Source organism: Panulirus ornatus, chromosome 7, assembly GCF_036320965.1.
Source record: "Panulirus ornatus isolate Po-2019 chromosome 7, ASM3632096v1, whole genome shotgun sequence".
NCBI classification, from domain to species: Eukaryota; Metazoa; Arthropoda; class Malacostraca; order Decapoda; family Palinuridae; genus Panulirus; species Panulirus ornatus.
The window spans coordinates 51,611,341-51,628,202 of record NC_092230.1 but is presented as its reverse complement, the minus strand read 5'-3'; the positions used below and the strand labels follow the sequence as shown (position 1 = coordinate 51,628,202).

Genomic DNA, 16,862 nt, shown 5'->3' with positions numbered 1-16,862 from the left:
CTTTCCTCTCTTCCTACACGTACACATGCCTTACATCCTCGATAAAAACTTTTCACTGCTTCTAACAACTTGCCTCCCACACCATATATTCTTAATACCTTCCACAGAGCATCTCTATCAACTCTATCATATGCCTTCTCCAGATCCATAAATGCTACATACAAATCCATTTGCTTTTCTAAGTATTTCTCACATACATTCTTCAAAGCAAACACCTGATCCACACATCCTCTACCACTTCTGAAACCACACTGCTCTTCCCCAATCTGATGCTCTGTACATGCCTTCACCCTCTCAATCAATACCCTCCCATATAATTTGCCAGGAATACTCAACAAACTTATACCTCTGTAATTTGAGCACTCACTCTTATCCCCTTTGCCTTTGTACAATGGCACTATGCACGCATTCCGCCAATCCTCAGGCACCTCATCATGAGTCATACATACATTAAATAACCTTACCAACCAGTCAACAATACAGTCACCCCCCTTTTTTAATAAATTCCACTGCAATACCATCCAAACCTGCTGCCTTGCCGGCTTTCATCTTCCGCAAAGCTTTTACTACCTCTTCTCAGTTTACCAAATCATTTTCCCTAACCCTCACACTTTGCACACCACCTCGACCAAAACACCCTATATCTGCCACTCTATCATCAAACACATTCAACAAACCTTCAAAATACTCACTCCATCTCCTTCTCACATCACCACTACTTGTTATCACCTCCCCATTTGCGCCCTTCACTGAAGTTCCCATTTGCTCCCTTGTCTTACGCACTTTATTTACCTCCTTCCAGAACATCTTTTTATTCTCCCTAAAATTTAATGATACTCTCTCACCCCAACTCTCATTTGCCCTTTTTTTTCACCTCTTGCACCTTTCTCTTGACCTCCTGTCTCTTTCTTTTATACGTCTCCCACTCAATTTCATTTTTTCCCTGCAAAAATCGTCCAAATGCCTCTCTCTTCTCTTTCACTAATACTCTTACTTCTTCATCCCACCACTCACTACCCTTTCTAATCAACCCACCTCCCACTCTTCTCATGCCACAAGCATCTTTTGCGCAATCCATCACTGATTCCCTAAATACATCCCATTCCTCCCCCACTCCCCTTACTTCCATTGTTCTCACCTTTTTCCATTCTGTACTCAGTCTCTCCTGGTACTTCCTCACACAAGTCTCCTTCCCAAGCTCACTTACTCTCACCACCCTCTTCACCCCAACATTCACTCTTCTGTTCTGAAAACCCATACAAATCTTCACCTTAGCCTCCACAAGATAATGATCAGACATCCCTCCAGTTGCACCTCTCAGCACATTAACATCCAAAAGTCTCTCTTTCGCGCGCCTGTCAACACGTAATCCAATAACGCTCTCTGGCCATCTCTCCTACTTACATAAGTATACTTATGTATATCTCGCTTTTTAAACCAGGTATTCCCAATCATCAATCCTTTTTCAGCACATAAATCTACAAGCTCTTCACCATTTCCATTTACAACACTGAACACCCCATGTATACCAATCATTCCCTCAACTGCCACATTACTCACCTTTGCATTCAAATCACCCAACACTATAACCCGGTCTCGTGCATCAAAACCACTAACACACTCATTCAGCTGCTCCCAAAACACTTGCCTCTCATGATCTTTCTTCTCATGCCCAGGTGCATATGCACCAATAATCACCCATCTCTCTCCATCAACTTTCAGTTTTACCCATATTAATCGAGAATTTACTTTCTTACATTCTATCACATACTTCCACAACTCCTGTTTCAGGAGTATTGCTACTCCTTCCCTTGCTCTTGTCCTCTCACTAACCCCTGACTTTACTCCCACGACATTCCCAAACCACTCTTCCCCTTTACCCTTGAGCTTCGTTTCACTCAGAGCCAAAACATCCAGGTTCCTTTCCTCAAACATACTACCTATCTCTCCTTTTTCACATCTTGGTTACATCCACACACATTCAGGCACCCCAATCTGAGCGTTCGAGGAGGATGAGCACTCCCCGCGTGACTCCTTCTTCTGTTTCCCATTTTAGAAAGTTAAAAAAATACAAGGAGGGGAGGATTTCTGGCCCCCCGCTCCATTGTTATTATGATAAATATTAGATGCTAGGACTCCAATATTTCTGCTATTCCATTAGTAATGGTCATAATGCAGCTGCAAATGTTACATACCGGGACATGTCTCCTATTCCTTAGATGACCATGGGTCAATATCTTAAGACCAATCCCCAGTTGACAAAGAAAAAAAGTCTCAAAATGGGTGTTAACAGTGATCCAAGAGTAAGTTTGAATAGGGAAAACCTGGAAGATGTGGAGTGTACTGGCAGTGGCGGGTAGGTGATGGTAGTCAGGGAAAAGGGTGTCAAGAAAAGTAAAAACTTACGAAAACTATTTTCATTGAAAAAAAAAAAGACAAAAAGGAAGCTATAATATAATACACCTGAAAGGGAGTTCAAGTACAACTAAATGTAAGGACATATCTAATGAAATATTAGCATAGGGAATGCAGCCATTAAAAATACTCACTTGGGTATTATTCTGAACAGACTCATTCAAGATACGTAGTGGTCCTGTGGCAAATTCCTCTTTCTCGAGAGCTGTCAGCTCCTCTGGGGTCATGTCACTGCGACGCTTCTGAGCAGTACTGTAAAAAACATTATTGTTTGTACCAGTATATATATTATTTTTTTTCTTATACTTTGTTGCTGTCACCCGCGTTAGTGAGGTAGAGCAAGGAAACAGACGAAAGAATGGCCCAACTCACCCACATACACATGTATATCCATACACGCCCACACACAAATATACATACCTATACATTTCAACATTTACGTACATATACATATATACACATGCGCATACATATACATATGTACACATGTACATACATATACATGTATAATTTCTTTTCTTTTTTTCAAACTATTCGCCATTTCCCGCATTAGCGAGGTAGCGTTAAGAACAGAGGACTGGGCCTTTGAGGGAATACCCTCACCTGGCCCAATTCTCTGTTCCTTCTTTTGGAAAAAAAACACAGCAACATATATACACATGTACATATTCATACTTGCTGCCTTCATCCATTCCCATCAACCCTGCCACACATGAAAAACAGCAACCCCCATCCCCCTGCATGTACACGAGGTAGCGCTAAGAAAAGACAACAAAGGCCACATTCGTTCACACTCAGTCTCTAGCTGTCTTGTGTAATGCACCCAAACCACAGCTCCCTTTCTACATCCAGGCCCCACAAAACTTTCCATGGTTTACCCCAGACGCTTCACATGCCCTGGTTCAATCTATTGACAGTATGTCGACCCCAGTATACCACATCATTCCAATTCACTCTATTCCTTGCACGCCTTTCACCCTCCGGTATGTTCAGGCCCCAATCACTCAAAATCTTTTTCACTCCATCCTTCCACCTCCAATTTGGTCTCCCACTTCTCCTCGTTCCCTCCACCTCTGACACATATATCCTTTTTGTCGATCTTTCCTCACTCATTCTCTCCATGTGACCAAACCATTTCAATAAATCATCTTCTGCTCTCTCAACCACACTCTTTTTATTAACACCCACCAACTTCTGCAGTTTCTCACCCGAATCAGCCACCAGCACTGTATCGTCAGTGAATAACAACTGACTGTTGACTGCATACTTGCCCCCTCACTCCAAAACTCTTGCATTCACCTCCCTAACAACCCCATCCATAAACAATTTAAACAACCATGGAGACATCATGCACCCCTGCCGCAAACCGACATTCACTGGAAACTGATCACTTTCCTCTCTTCCTACTCATACACATGCCTTACATCCTCAATAAAAACTTTTCACTGCTTCTAGCAACTTACCTCCCACACCATATACTCTTAATACCTTTCACAGAGCATGTCTGTCAACTCTATCATATGCCTTCTCCAGATCCATAAATGCTACATACAAATCCATCTGTTTTTCAAAGTATTTCTCACACTCCTTAAAGCAAACACCTGATCCACACATCAACGTTTACTAATTTACTATGTACGGATACAAATTGTCGAGCACCATGCTGACACTGTCTGACCATTAAGAACTTGTTATGAGGGTCTTTGTTGTTTGCAAATTCAATCTCATTCAGAAAGCTTACCTTTGCTTGGGCAACTATAGTACCTACTTTCCTCTTGGCAGTGTTAGCATTGCTTCACATTTTTTTTTTTTTTTGTTTAACAACAATAATATGTATAAAAGTTGTTTATCTGCCAGACAAAATGTTCCAGTAATGATATTGTGGGACTGTGACCATATGAAACAATCAATCATACAAACTTTTATAATTCTGCTGTTATGAAAAAATTTATGAAAAAATTATCAATTAAGCACAATGATTATAACAAGAAAAGATTTCTTTCATAAAACATAACATCTAGAAACAAAATTTTCAATGAAAGTAAAATAAACAATAAAACATGTACAGTAGCAACTCTCTTGACTGACCCTCAGGTCTTACTTATGCATCTTTAGCACACTATGCTCACACATCTATAAAACTTCAATAAACATTGGTATTAGACGATATAATGTTTTCCGCAGTCTCATGAGTAAAGTTTGACAATTGTGGTAATGCTGGAATCCTTTCATTCTGTATAGCTGATACCAAGAGTAGGATTTTGAGTGCAGCAACTCCTACTCCTCCAAACTGAAGTCCACAATTAACACATACATATATGTCAATGGATTGAACCAGGGCATGTGAAGCGTCTGGGGTAAACCATGGAAAGTTCTGTGGAGCCTGGATGTGGAAAGGGAGCTGTGGTTTCGGTGCATTATTACATGACAGCTAGAGACTGAGTGTGGACGAATGGGGCCTTTGTTGTCTTTCCTAGCACTACCTCGCATACATGAGGGAGGAGGGTGTTGTTATTCCATGTGTGGCGGGGTGGCGATGGGAATGAATTAAGGCAGACAGTATGAATTATGTACATGGGTATATATGTATATGTCTGTGTGTGTATAAATATGTGTACATTGAGATGTATAGGTATGTATATGTGCTGTGTGTGGACGTGTATGTATATACATGTGTATGGGGGCGGGTTGGACCATTTATTTCGTCTGTTTCCTTGCGCTACCTCGCTAACGCAGGAAACAGCGACAAAGCAAAATAAATAAATATAAATATTTATTTATTTATTTACTTTGCTTTGTCGCTGTCTCCCGCGTTTGCGAGGTAGCGCAAGGAAACAGACGAAAGAAATGGCCCAACCCGCCCCCATACACATGTATATACATACACGTCCACACACGCAAATATACATACCTATACATCTCAATGTACACATATATATACACACACAGACACATACATATATACCCATGCACACAATTCACACTGTCTGCCTTTATTCATTCCCATCGCCAACTCGCCACACATGGAATACCATCCCCCTCCCCCCTCATGTGTGCGAGGTGGCGCTAGGAAAAGACAACAAAGGCCCCATTCGTTCACACTCAGTCTCTAGCAGTCATGCAATAATGCCCGAAACCACAGCTCCCTTTCCACATCCAGGCCCCACACAACTTTCCATGGTTTACCCCAGACGCTTCACATGCCCTGATTCAATCCACTGACAGCACGTCAACCTCGGTATACCACATCGATCCAATTCACTCTATTCCTTGCCCGCCTTTCACCCTCCTGCATGTTCAGGCCCTAATGGTTTGAAACTAATGGTTTGAAAGGAAACAAAGTATAGATTTTGAAAAGCCCTGTAGAGTGAGAGAAGTGTACTACACTGTGTTATAGATATGGGGGGATGCTGGAAGAGCTGACAATTTATCTTGGGAAAGTTTGGTGGAATGGAAAGAAATATAAGAGAACAGCATGGGGTAAAAGTACCACTGGGTCCCTTAAGAGAATTATGAAGGATAGAGATGTTAGTATGACAGGAGAGAAAGTAGCTGGGGACAGCATAGTCCTCCCATCCCTGACCTATGCAGCTGAAGGAGAGAAATGGTGAAAGAACGCATGATGGAATAGTGTATGCGAGGGAGGTATCTATGGAGAGGGATAAGTAGAGACTCTTTTGCTGCTGATCGGTGCTATTGCCACTTTAGCCTATCTGGGGATTTTAAAGTGAACTGTAAAGTTTATGGTAAAAGATTTGGACACAAACTAAAATACTATGTCTTAGAATATGAAAAATTTGATCCATTTAGGGATAGACTCAACACACCCTGCAAGAAATATCACACCTTCTTGTTAGCAAGATATCTGAAATCTTAAGTTTGCATCCACATTTGGCATCTAGTAGATAAAACTTCCCATATAATACAGTTATGAATTGTAACATCCTATGTAATATCAACACACTAGGGTCAGACTAAAGACCCTTTGTAACTTCTGCAATCCTTTTGCACTACCACTCATAGGATGAGCATGTGGTGCATAATCGCAAATCAATCTTTTGCTGTGGCCATCCCCCTGATGGGAGTTCCTGTGGCATCAAAGATATTCTTAGATAAAATGGTCAGGGCTTTAAGTCAGAGGGAAATTGTGGAGTAAAAGCACATCAACAGTTCAGAGAGTAAGGAACCAATTGATACCACTTGACAAAATGTATGTTAAAACACTTTTAAACAGGATGGATGACAGTAGCACTTTTGATAATTCAAAGACATTTAGAAAATGACTGTTCTGCAGGAGGGCAACATCAAGCCTTTACCAATGCTTTGTTCAGATTCTTCAGAGCTTTACTTGGCTTACAAATTAATTTTCAAACCCAATGACAATACATTTCAAGACAATTTGCTTGTGGGATCTATACTATTGGTGTACTCCACAGAATGTCACACATGCACTGTAATGTTTGAATGCAAATTTGCAAATATGCAAGTTCATATGCCAATAATTATATAAGGACTGAATTACAGCATAAGGGATCTGTTTCACAAAGGCAGATTCTAACATCTCTAGAGACATATGAACTTACTATTTACCTCTTGAACCAAATGAAGCAAGGTGCCATCAAATGAAGGACATCTTTATGATGATATTTAACTATAAAGAGAACCCATAATCTGAGGTAAAACATGTTAATCCATCAAGATTTTATATCTAATGATATTTTACACCCCTCCCTAACATATGTCCAAGTTCCATTCTGACCGACCAGTCGGATCTCGAAATGGAGTCAAGTTGGACATATGTCAAAATGGCATGTAGAAATCGTATACCAGTACAACATTTTTATCATACCCAATTTCTATCATGAATATCTCATTCTTTTTTAACCAGCTTTATTATAGGATTCTGCAGTTTCTTTTTACCTTTTATTTAAAAATCTTTAGCTGTCATCATTCTTATTTTCTAATTTATATATTTTTTCCAGTCATATGTACAGATGGTGGGTGATTATTGGTGCATATGCACCTGGGCATGAGAAGAAAGATCATGAGAGGCAAGTGTTTTGGGAGCAGCTGAATGAGTGTGTTAGTGGTTTTGATGCACGAGACCGGGTTATAGTGATGGGTGATTTGAATGCAAAGGTGAGTAATGTGGCAGTTGAGGGAATAATTGGTATACATGGGGTGTTCAGTGTTGTAAATGGAAATGGTGAAGAGCTTGTAGATTTATGTGCTGAAAAAGGACTGATGATTGGGAATACCTGGTTTAAAAAGCGAGATATACATAAGTATACTTATGTAAGTAGGAGAGATGGCCAGAGAGCGTTATTGGATTACGTGTTAATTGACAGGCGTGCGAAAGAGAGACTTTTGGATGTTAATGTGCTGAGAGGTGCAACTGGAGGGATGTCTGATCATTATCTTGTGGAGGCTAAGGTGAAGATTTGTATGGGTTTTCAGAAAAGAAGAGTGAATGTTGGGGTGAAGAGGGTGGTGAGAGTAAGTGAGCTTGGGAAGGAGACCTGTGTGAGGAAGTACCAGGAGAGACTGAGTACAGAATGGAAAAAGGTGAGAACAATGGAAGTAAGGGGAGTGGGGGAGGAATGGGATGTATTTAGGGAATCAGTGATGGATTGCGCAAAAGATGCTTGTGGCATGAGAAGAGTGGGAGGTGGGTTGATTAGAAAGGGTAGTGAGTGGTGGGATGAAGAAGTAAGAGTATTAGTGAAAGAGAAGAGAGAGGCATTTGGACGATTTTTGCAGGGAAAAAATGCAATTGAGTGGGAGATGTATAAAAGAAAGAGACAGGAGGTCAAGAGAAAGGTGCAAGAGGTGAAAAAAAGGGCAAATGAGAGTTGGGGTGAGAGAGTATCATTAAATTTTAGGGAGAATAAAAAGATGTTCTGGAAGGAGGTAAATAAAGTGCGTAAGACAAGGGAGCAAATGGGAACTTCAGTGAAGGGCGCAAATGGGGAGGTGATAACAAGTAGTGGTGATGTGAGAAGGAGATGGAGTGAGTATTTTGAAGGTTTGTTGAATGTGTTTGATGATAGAGTGGCAGATATAGGGTGTTTTGGTCGAGGTGGTGTGCAAAGTGAGAGGGTTAGGGAAAATGATTTGGTAAACAGAGAAGAGGTAGTGAAAGCTTTGCGGAAGATGAAAGCCGGCAAGGCAGCAGGTTTGGATGGTATTGCAGTGGAATTTATTAAAAAAGGGGGTGACTGTATTGTTGACTGGTTGGTAAGGTTATTTAATGTATGTATGACTCATGGTGAGGTGCCTGAGGATTGGCGAAATGCGTGCATAGTGCCATTGTACAAAGGCAAAGGGGATAAGAGTGCCCAAATTACAGAGGTATAAGTTTGTTGAGTATTCCTGGGAAATTATATGGGAGGGTATTGATTGAGAGGGTGAAGGCATGTACAGAGCATCAGATTGGGGAAGAGCAGTGTGGTTTCAGAAGTGGTAGAGGATGCGTGGATAAGGTGTTTGCTTTGAAGAATGTATGTGAGAAATACTTAGAAAAGCAAATGGATTTGTATGTAGCATTTATGGATCTGGAGAAGGCATATGATAAGAGTTGATAGAGATGCTCTGTGGAAGGTATTAAGAATATATGGTGTGGGAGGCAAGTTGTTAGAAGCAGTGAAAAGTTTTTATCGAGGATGTAAGGCATATGTACGTGTAGGAAGAGAGGAAAGTGATTGGTTCTCAGTGAATGTAGGTTTGCGGCAGGGGTGTGTGATGTCTCCATGGTTGTTTAATTTGTTTATGGATGGGGTTGTTAGGGAGGTAAATGCAAGAGTCTTGGAAAGAGGGGCAAGTATGAAGTCTGTTGGGGATGAGAGAGCTTGGGAAGTGAGTCAGTTGTTGTTCGCTGATGATACAGCGCTGGTGGCTGATTCATGTGAGAAACTGCAGAAGCTGGTGACTGAGTTTGGTAAAGTGTGTGGAAGAAGAAAGTTAAGAGTAAATGTGAATAAGAGCAAGGTTATTAGGTACAGTAGGGTTGAGGGTCAAGTCAGTTGGAGGTGAGTTTGAATGGAGAAAAACTGGAGGAAGTGAAGTGTTTTAGATATCTGGGAGTGGATCTGGCAGCGGATGGAACCATGGAAGCGGAAGTGGATCATAGGGTGGGGGAGGGGGCGAAAATTCTGGGGGCCTTGAAGAATGTGTGGAAGTCGAGAACATTATCTCGGAAAGCAAAAATGGGTATGTTTGAAGGAATAGTGGTTCCAACAATGTTGTATGGTTGCGAGGCGTGGGCTATGGATACAGCTGTGCGCAGGAGGATGGATGTGCTGGAAATGAGATGTTTGAGGACAATGTGTGGTGTGAGGTGGTTTGATCGAGTGAGTAACGTAAGGGTAAGAGAGATGTGTGGAAATAAAAAGAGCGTGGTTGAGAGAGCAGAAGAGGGTGTTTTGAAGTGGTTTGGGCACATGGAGAGAATGAGTGAGGAAAGATTGACCAAGAGGATATATGTGTCGGAGGTGGAGGGAACGAGGAGAAGAGGGAGACCAAATTGGAGGTGGAAAGATGGAGTGAAAAAGATTTTGTGTGATTGGGGCCTGAACATGCAGGAGGGTGAAAGGAGGACAAGGAATAGAGTGAATTGGAGCGATGTGGTATACCGGGGTTGACGTGCTGTCAGTGGATTGAATCAAGGCATGTGAAGCGTCTGGGGTAAACCATGGAAAGCTGTGTAGGTATGTATATTTGCGTGTGTGGACGTATGTATATACATGTGTATGTGGGGGGGGTTGGGCCATTTCTTTCGTCTGTTTCCTTGCGCTACCTCGCAAACACGGGAGACAGTGACAAAGTATAATAATAAAAAAAAAAAAAATGTACAGATGGTCTGAAGTTGCATAGATCACAAGTAGGGGAGAACTTCTACACCACTTTCTTATCAAACCCCACTACTATCCCTCTCACTTAAAACCCTACCACTATTGACTTGTATAAAACTGAATGATGTTATAGGAAAGATGAAAAATCTCACTCTCAGGAAAGATGAAAATGTTACCCTTAAGTCATTGTTTTCAAAGGACTGCACAATTCCTTAAGGGCGGAGATCATGTACCAAGAACATGCGACACCTTTTCATGGACAAAAAACACTGTTGGTGCATGAATATCTTTGAATACATAAGGTTAAATTCATTCTTTAAACAACTTGGAAAAGTGAAATCAACAAGACTGAATAGTAAACTTAAGTGAAGAATTAAAGGCTTATTACATGGAGCACTGAAGATCGGATTATAAAACCAAATTGTTGGCGAGTACTCAACATTTAATTTCACATACTCTACTTGGGTATTTCACACTAGTTTTCAATAGGTTATAAACCACACTAGCAGGACTGACAAGTCTGTCATTTCCTGATACTTTTTATTGGCATTACTGTTTATGGCTGTTATGTTTGCACACATTTCATCACATGGTAAAGTCTTTCTGTGTATGGTTGTAATGTTTGCACGCGTCCAATCACCCGATAAAATTATTTTACTCAACAAAGTAGTGAAAATATTTAGGATACCCCTGAGGAAGAGAAGAATAAATTCTACCTTCACGCTCCCAGCACGTCATAGTAAGCTACTATAAGGAGCACGACCTGGGGCTGGAAACCCTTCCTTTCCAATATTTCTATTTCTAAAGATGGAACAGGAGCAAAAAAGGGAGCACTCATCCTCCTAGGGGGCTTAGGCTGGGGGTGTCTAAATGTGTGTGGTTGTAACCAAGATGAGATGAGAGGACAGACAGGTGGTATGTTTGAGGAGAAACCCAAATATTCAACTCTGAGAGAAACAAAGCTCAAGGATAAAAGGGAAGAAAGGGTTGGAAATGTCTTAGGAGTAAAGTCAGGGGTTGGTAAGAAGACAAGAGATAAGGAAGGAGTAGCCATTCTCCTGAGGAAGGAGTTGCGGGAGTATATAAAATGTATAAAAGAGAATAAGAAGTGAATTCTATACTTATGTGAGTAAAAAGATAGGGCTGCCTTGAGACAGGTGAGGGTGAATATCAGTGTTTATGCACCTTGCCATGAGAAGGAAGATCATGAGAGGCAAGTGTCTTGGGGACAGCTAAGAGGGTGGCAGCAGTTTTTTTTGTAAGAGACTGGGAATTAGTGATGGGTGATCTGAATGCAAGGTGAATACTGTGGCAGTTGAGGGTATAACGGAGGGGTTGGAGCATTTAATATCTTGAGTGGAAGGGGTGAACAGTTCGTGGAGGCACATGCTCAAAAAGGACTGGTGACTGGAAATGCCTGGTTTAAAAAGTCATGCACAAGTATACATAAATGAGTAGGAAAGGTCAGGGGGCATTATCTTTTATACATATCAATTGATACAAATATTAAAAAACAGTGGATGTAAATGTGCTGTCAATAAGAGTGGTGAAAGTGAGTGAGCTTGGAAAAACAGACGTGTGAAGAAATACCAGAAGATATTGAGTTTTGATCGGCAAAAAGTGAAAATAAATGAAGCAATGGGAATGTGTAAATGACAAAGCATATTTAAGGAAGCTGTGCTGACATGCACAAGAGATGCATGTGGCATGCAAAGAGTGGGAGGTGGGCAGATTAGAAAGGGTAGTACTGTGGAATGAAGTTGCTAGGGAGAGAAAAATGAGGCATTTGAGTAGTAGTTACAGGGAAGGAGTTCAAGCAATTCAGCGAACGTATAAGAGTAAGTGGGCAGAAAGTCAAGATGTAGGTCAAGGGGTTGAAAAAGGGGGCCAAGGAGAGTTGGAGTTAGTGAGCATTAACAAACTTTAGGGTGAATAACATATTCTGGAAAGAGGTTACTTCATGGACACCTCATAGAATCTTCAGGGGTCTTCATCCCCTACAGAACCCAGGCTGCTAGATTGGGTCACTGGTTGACCAAGCTGTCGGAAGCCGCAGTCCTCAGGCCCTCACAGCCTACATGGTCTGCTACACTTTGTAGGTACATATCCAATGCACTCTAACTTCTTTAATGTGCATCCCATGCTGTTTCTGATGGTAAATGGGAAGGTATTGGAGTCTTGGGCCCTAGATATTTCAGGTGCTGTCTCTTGAATATGGCACCTTCAGATTTCAGAGGTAATATTGTACAGCCATTCATGCCAAAAGGATGGTTTTTCTGAACGTAGGCAGTGTAGTTTCAGAAGTGGTCAAGGATGTATGGATGTGGTGTTTGCTTTAAAGTGTGAGAAATACAGAAATAAATTTTTCTGTATGTGGCATTTATGGATCTGGCCACAGTACATGACAGGGATGATAGAGATGTCCCATTGAAGGTCTTTTTCATCTATGGCAAGGAAGAAAAGTTACTAGAAGAAATAAGCAGTTTTTATCAAGGGTGTAAGGTGCGTGTACAAGTAGGAAGACAGGAGAGTGTATGGTTCCAAATGAAGATTAGTCTGTGGCAGGGATGTGTTATCTTGCCATGGGTGAATATTTTGTTTATGGATGGGAAAGAGATAAATGCAAGACTCTTGAAGAGAGGGGCAAGTATATAGTCTGCAGGGGCTGAGAGGGCCTGGGGAGTCAGTCAGCTGTGGTTTGCTGGTGGCAGATTCAAATGAGACAGTGCACTTGTTGGTGACTTGAGTCTGGTAATGAGTGAAAGAAGGAAGTTGTGAAACTGAATAATTAGGTACAGCAGGGTTGAAGGACAGGTTAGCTGAAATGCAAGTTTGTATAAAGAAAACCTGGAGGAAATGAAGTGTTTTACATACCTGGGAATGGAAATGGCAGTGAATGGCACATGGAAGCAAATGTGAGTCATACGGTGAGTGAGGGGGCAAAGGTGCTGGGAGATGTGAAGAAAGTGTGGAAAGAGAAAACATTAAATGGGAAGGCAAAAATGGGCATGCTTGAAGGTAAAGTAGTCCTAACAAAATCATTCAGATGCGAGGCATGGGCTACAGATAGGGTTGGCGGAAGAGGGCAGATGTGTTAGAAATAAAACGTGTCAGGACAACATGCAGTGCAAGGTGGTTTGGTCAAGTAGGTAATGAAAGGGAAGAGAGATGTAAGGTAATAAAAAATGTGTGGCTGAGAGAGCTGAAGAGGGTGTTCTGAAATGGTTGGGACATTTGGAAAGGAAGGTTGACAAACAGGATATATGTTTAAATGTGAACTGGAAGACCACATTAGAGTTGGGAGTCTGGAGTGAAAAAAGATTTTGAGCAACTGGGGCATGAACATGCAAGAGGGTGAAAGGTGTGCTTGGGATTGAGTGAACTAGAATGATGTGGTATGCAGGGGTTGATGTGATGTCAATGGACTGAAGCAAGGCATGTGAAGCGTCCAGGATAAACCATTTAAAAGGTTTGTGAGGCCTGGTTGTGGATAGAAAGCTGTGGTTCTGATGCATTATACATGACAGCAAGAAACTGGACTAGAGTGGACACAGCTGGCACTACCTTACTAATGCACTAAACAAAGTTCCAGTCTGGAAAAAATTGTTTCCACAACACTAACTTTTTCAAATAATACCCTGAGGTATACTTAATCAGATCCAAGTGACTTGCATATATTTTTCAACAGTTGTAATCAAGATGCTTCACTTTTATCTTATTCCTGGCACACAGAAAGGTCAGATACTGGCATAATAACACTGCTTTTTCCCTTTTTCCATTAATCTTTAGCAAGTTCATTTTTGTCCAATAAATTTAATGAAACATTGCTTATCTGAAACATTTTTGCCAGTGTAACTCAATTCAGAGATCATTTTCAACTGTTTAAAAGATTTCATTCACTGTGGGCTATTCTCATCACCAGCTTCCTCAGTTAACTTACTGTAAATCTTGTCATAAGTATTTAGAAACTTCTGAAATTTTCTATTTTTGAATGTATATTATCAATATTCTTTCTTCCTAACAACTACAGTAAGAGTCAACTTAAGAAAGGACGTTCTACATACATTTCATATACATTATTTCTTTCAAACAAAGACTAAATTTGCCATACATGGTTGGCAGATCATCGTTTGCATCAATAATAAAAACTGGTGCAGGCAGGGGGAACTTTTCTTCGATCATCCATTCTTCATGTCGGTAATGAAGATCTTCAAAATAACTAAGTGGTATTTCTTGCTCCTCAACCCTGGCCCGGCTTTTGGCCCTAGCATAGACTAGACTGGGGTCTGTCCTGAGATATACAATAAGATCAACTGCACAGTCAAAAGCCCCCACTAGAGTCTTGTACCACTCATGGTACACGTCGTACTCCGCCTTGCACATCTTGTTGTCAAGGTACATATTCTCCACAAAACAAAATCGTGCACTATGTAAGGAGCGTTCCATGGCCTTCACCGGCGACATGGATGGTAAGATGTGACTCTCTACCATTGTCAACTGGACATAACTCTGGAAGACATACGACCATCGGCCAGGATCTTTGTACATAAGATCAAGAAGGTTATGGCCTTTCAGATCACGCCATCCATCAATATGCTCCGGCACAACCTCAATATCACTAAATTTTGATAGGTAGTCCAGGAATGTCGACTTTCCACTACTGATGTTACCTTCAACACACACTACTACTGGCCGCCCATCACCCCTACCAGACATCCCTCCAGGTGTCTGGCCATAGGTAGTATCAAACTCAGGTCTTGAACAAGTCACTCCAGCTGACCACCATGGGCTGGTGTCAAGCGCAGGTCTTGGCCAGGTCACTCCAGCTGACCACCATGGGCTGGTGCCACACTCAGATCTTGGCCAGGTCAATCCAGCTGACCACCATGGGGTGGTGACACACTCAGGTCTTGGCCAGGTCAATCCAGCTGACCACCATGGGCAGGTGCCATACTCAGGTCTTGGCCAGGTCAATCCAGCTGACCACCATGGGCTGGTGCCATACTCAGGTCTTGGCCAGGTCACTACTAATGACCACAATGGGCTGGTGCCACGCTCAGGTCTTGGCCAGGTCACTACTAATGACCACCATGGACTGGTGCCACGCTCAGGTCTTGGCCAGGTCACTACTAATGACCACCATGGGCTGGTGCCACGCTCAGGTCTTGGCCAGGTCACTACTAATGACCACCATGGGCTGGTGCCACGCTCAGGTCTTGGCCAGGTCACTACTAATGACCACCATGGGCTGGTGCCACGCTCAGGTCTTGGCCAGGTCAACCCAGCTGACCACCATGGGGTGGTGCCATGCTCAGGTATTGGCCATGTCACTCCTGCTGACCTCCACGGGCTGGCGCCATGCTCAGGTCTCGGCCAGGTCACTAATAATGACCACCTTGGGCTGGTGCCACGCTCAGGTCTTGGCCAGGTCAATCCAGCTGACCACCATGGGGTGATGCCACGCTCAGGTCTTGGCCAGGTCAATTTAGCAGACCACCATGGGCTGGTGCCACACTCAGGTCTTGACCACCACTTCAGTTCCGTCTGCCTAAGGTCCACTGGGTCAACGTTACGGGACCGCTTGATGACAACTCGACGGATATAACGCCACATACTTCTGGCTCAAGCTAAGTCAGCAGCTCGTACACTTTGTTACAAGCTGACTTTACAAGAGTGTACACCATGAACGCCGCAGTGTCCTCTTCTCTGGCCAGGATGACCCTTTATACGCATGACAAACCCAATATCTAGATAGCAAACATGTTATCAAACTCTATAGAGGAGAAAAAATCAGATGCCGCAAATCATGTAATGCAGTCTGCGACGTCAACAATGCCGATAAAGTTAATATACACGTACCGGGGAATTATATGGCATAATCTGTCGTAAACCCTTCGATAATGTCTGCCATTACTGTTAAAACGCCACAAAACTTATAATCTAAACTTACGTCATGGTGATGCTTGGGATATTTCGGGATAATTTCTCCCTGAGAAACAAAATTTGAAGATATGTTTGTATGTAAACGCTAATCGACGGTGCTGCCACCTACATAAGGACGCACTATGCGTTCGAAAAGGAAATTACTGAAAACTGAGATTCACTGAATCATATGATTAAAGTTCATTAAAGTAAAATGAAATCCTATAACTGATATGATAAGATGATTATCTCTAGAGACATTCAAAAACATTAATTTCTCACATCAGGAACTTTGGTCGAAGATGAATCCAATGTTCGATAACAATGTTTCGCAAGTGATCAATCAAGGGTTAATCAGAGATTCAAATTGAATATCTTTAACATATCAAAACTATGCACACAAACATCACACATTAAACTGAGTTAATGCACATCTGATTTGTGTTCTAGTACTGAAATTTATAGTTTGAATAATGTTTGCTTTTTGATATCACACATAAGTACCTAATGTATTTTGGCCAGACGATGTAGGAGGAACTATGATCCGAAGTTTATGACTGAATTAACAAGATGCTTTACCGTTCATTCTGCACTCAGTCTCATGGTATACTTTAATTGTTCATTCTACACTCAACCTCATGGTACACGACTGTTCATTATACACTCAGTCTCCTT

At 41.8% G+C, this 16,862-nt stretch overlaps 1 protein-coding gene across 2 annotated transcripts; it reads right to left on the bottom strand.

The window, feature by feature from the left end:
* Positions 1 to 219: 219 nt before the first annotated feature.
* On the bottom strand, positions 220 to 16,344 carry LOC139749644 (uncharacterized). 2 transcript variants are annotated; one of them, XR_011713009.1, is made up of 2 exons: positions 16,216 to 16,344; positions 220 to 2,667 (listed from the first exon to the last, which is right to left on the bottom strand). XR_011713009.1 is itself a non-coding variant. In XM_071663816.1 (2 exons), exon 1 carries the CDS (start codon positions 15,876 to 15,878, stop codon positions 14,322 to 14,324), a length of 1,557 nt encoding a protein of 518 aa, XP_071519917.1. In that variant the 5' UTR covers positions 15,879 to 16,186; the 3' UTR covers positions 220 to 2,667; positions 13,888 to 14,321. The 2 variants fall into 2 exon arrangements, 1 of the variants encoding a protein (XP_071519917.1); XM_071663816.1 differs by lacking the exon at positions 16,216 to 16,344 and adding an exon at positions 13,888 to 16,186.
* Positions 16,345 to 16,862: the final 518 nt, after the last annotated feature.

What these genes read in the sequence shown, in the direction of transcription:
- LOC139749644 (XM_071663816.1), bottom strand. Translation starts at nt 15,878, where the DNA reads ATGTGGCGTTATATCCGTCGAGTTGTCATCAAGCGGTCCCGTAACGTT.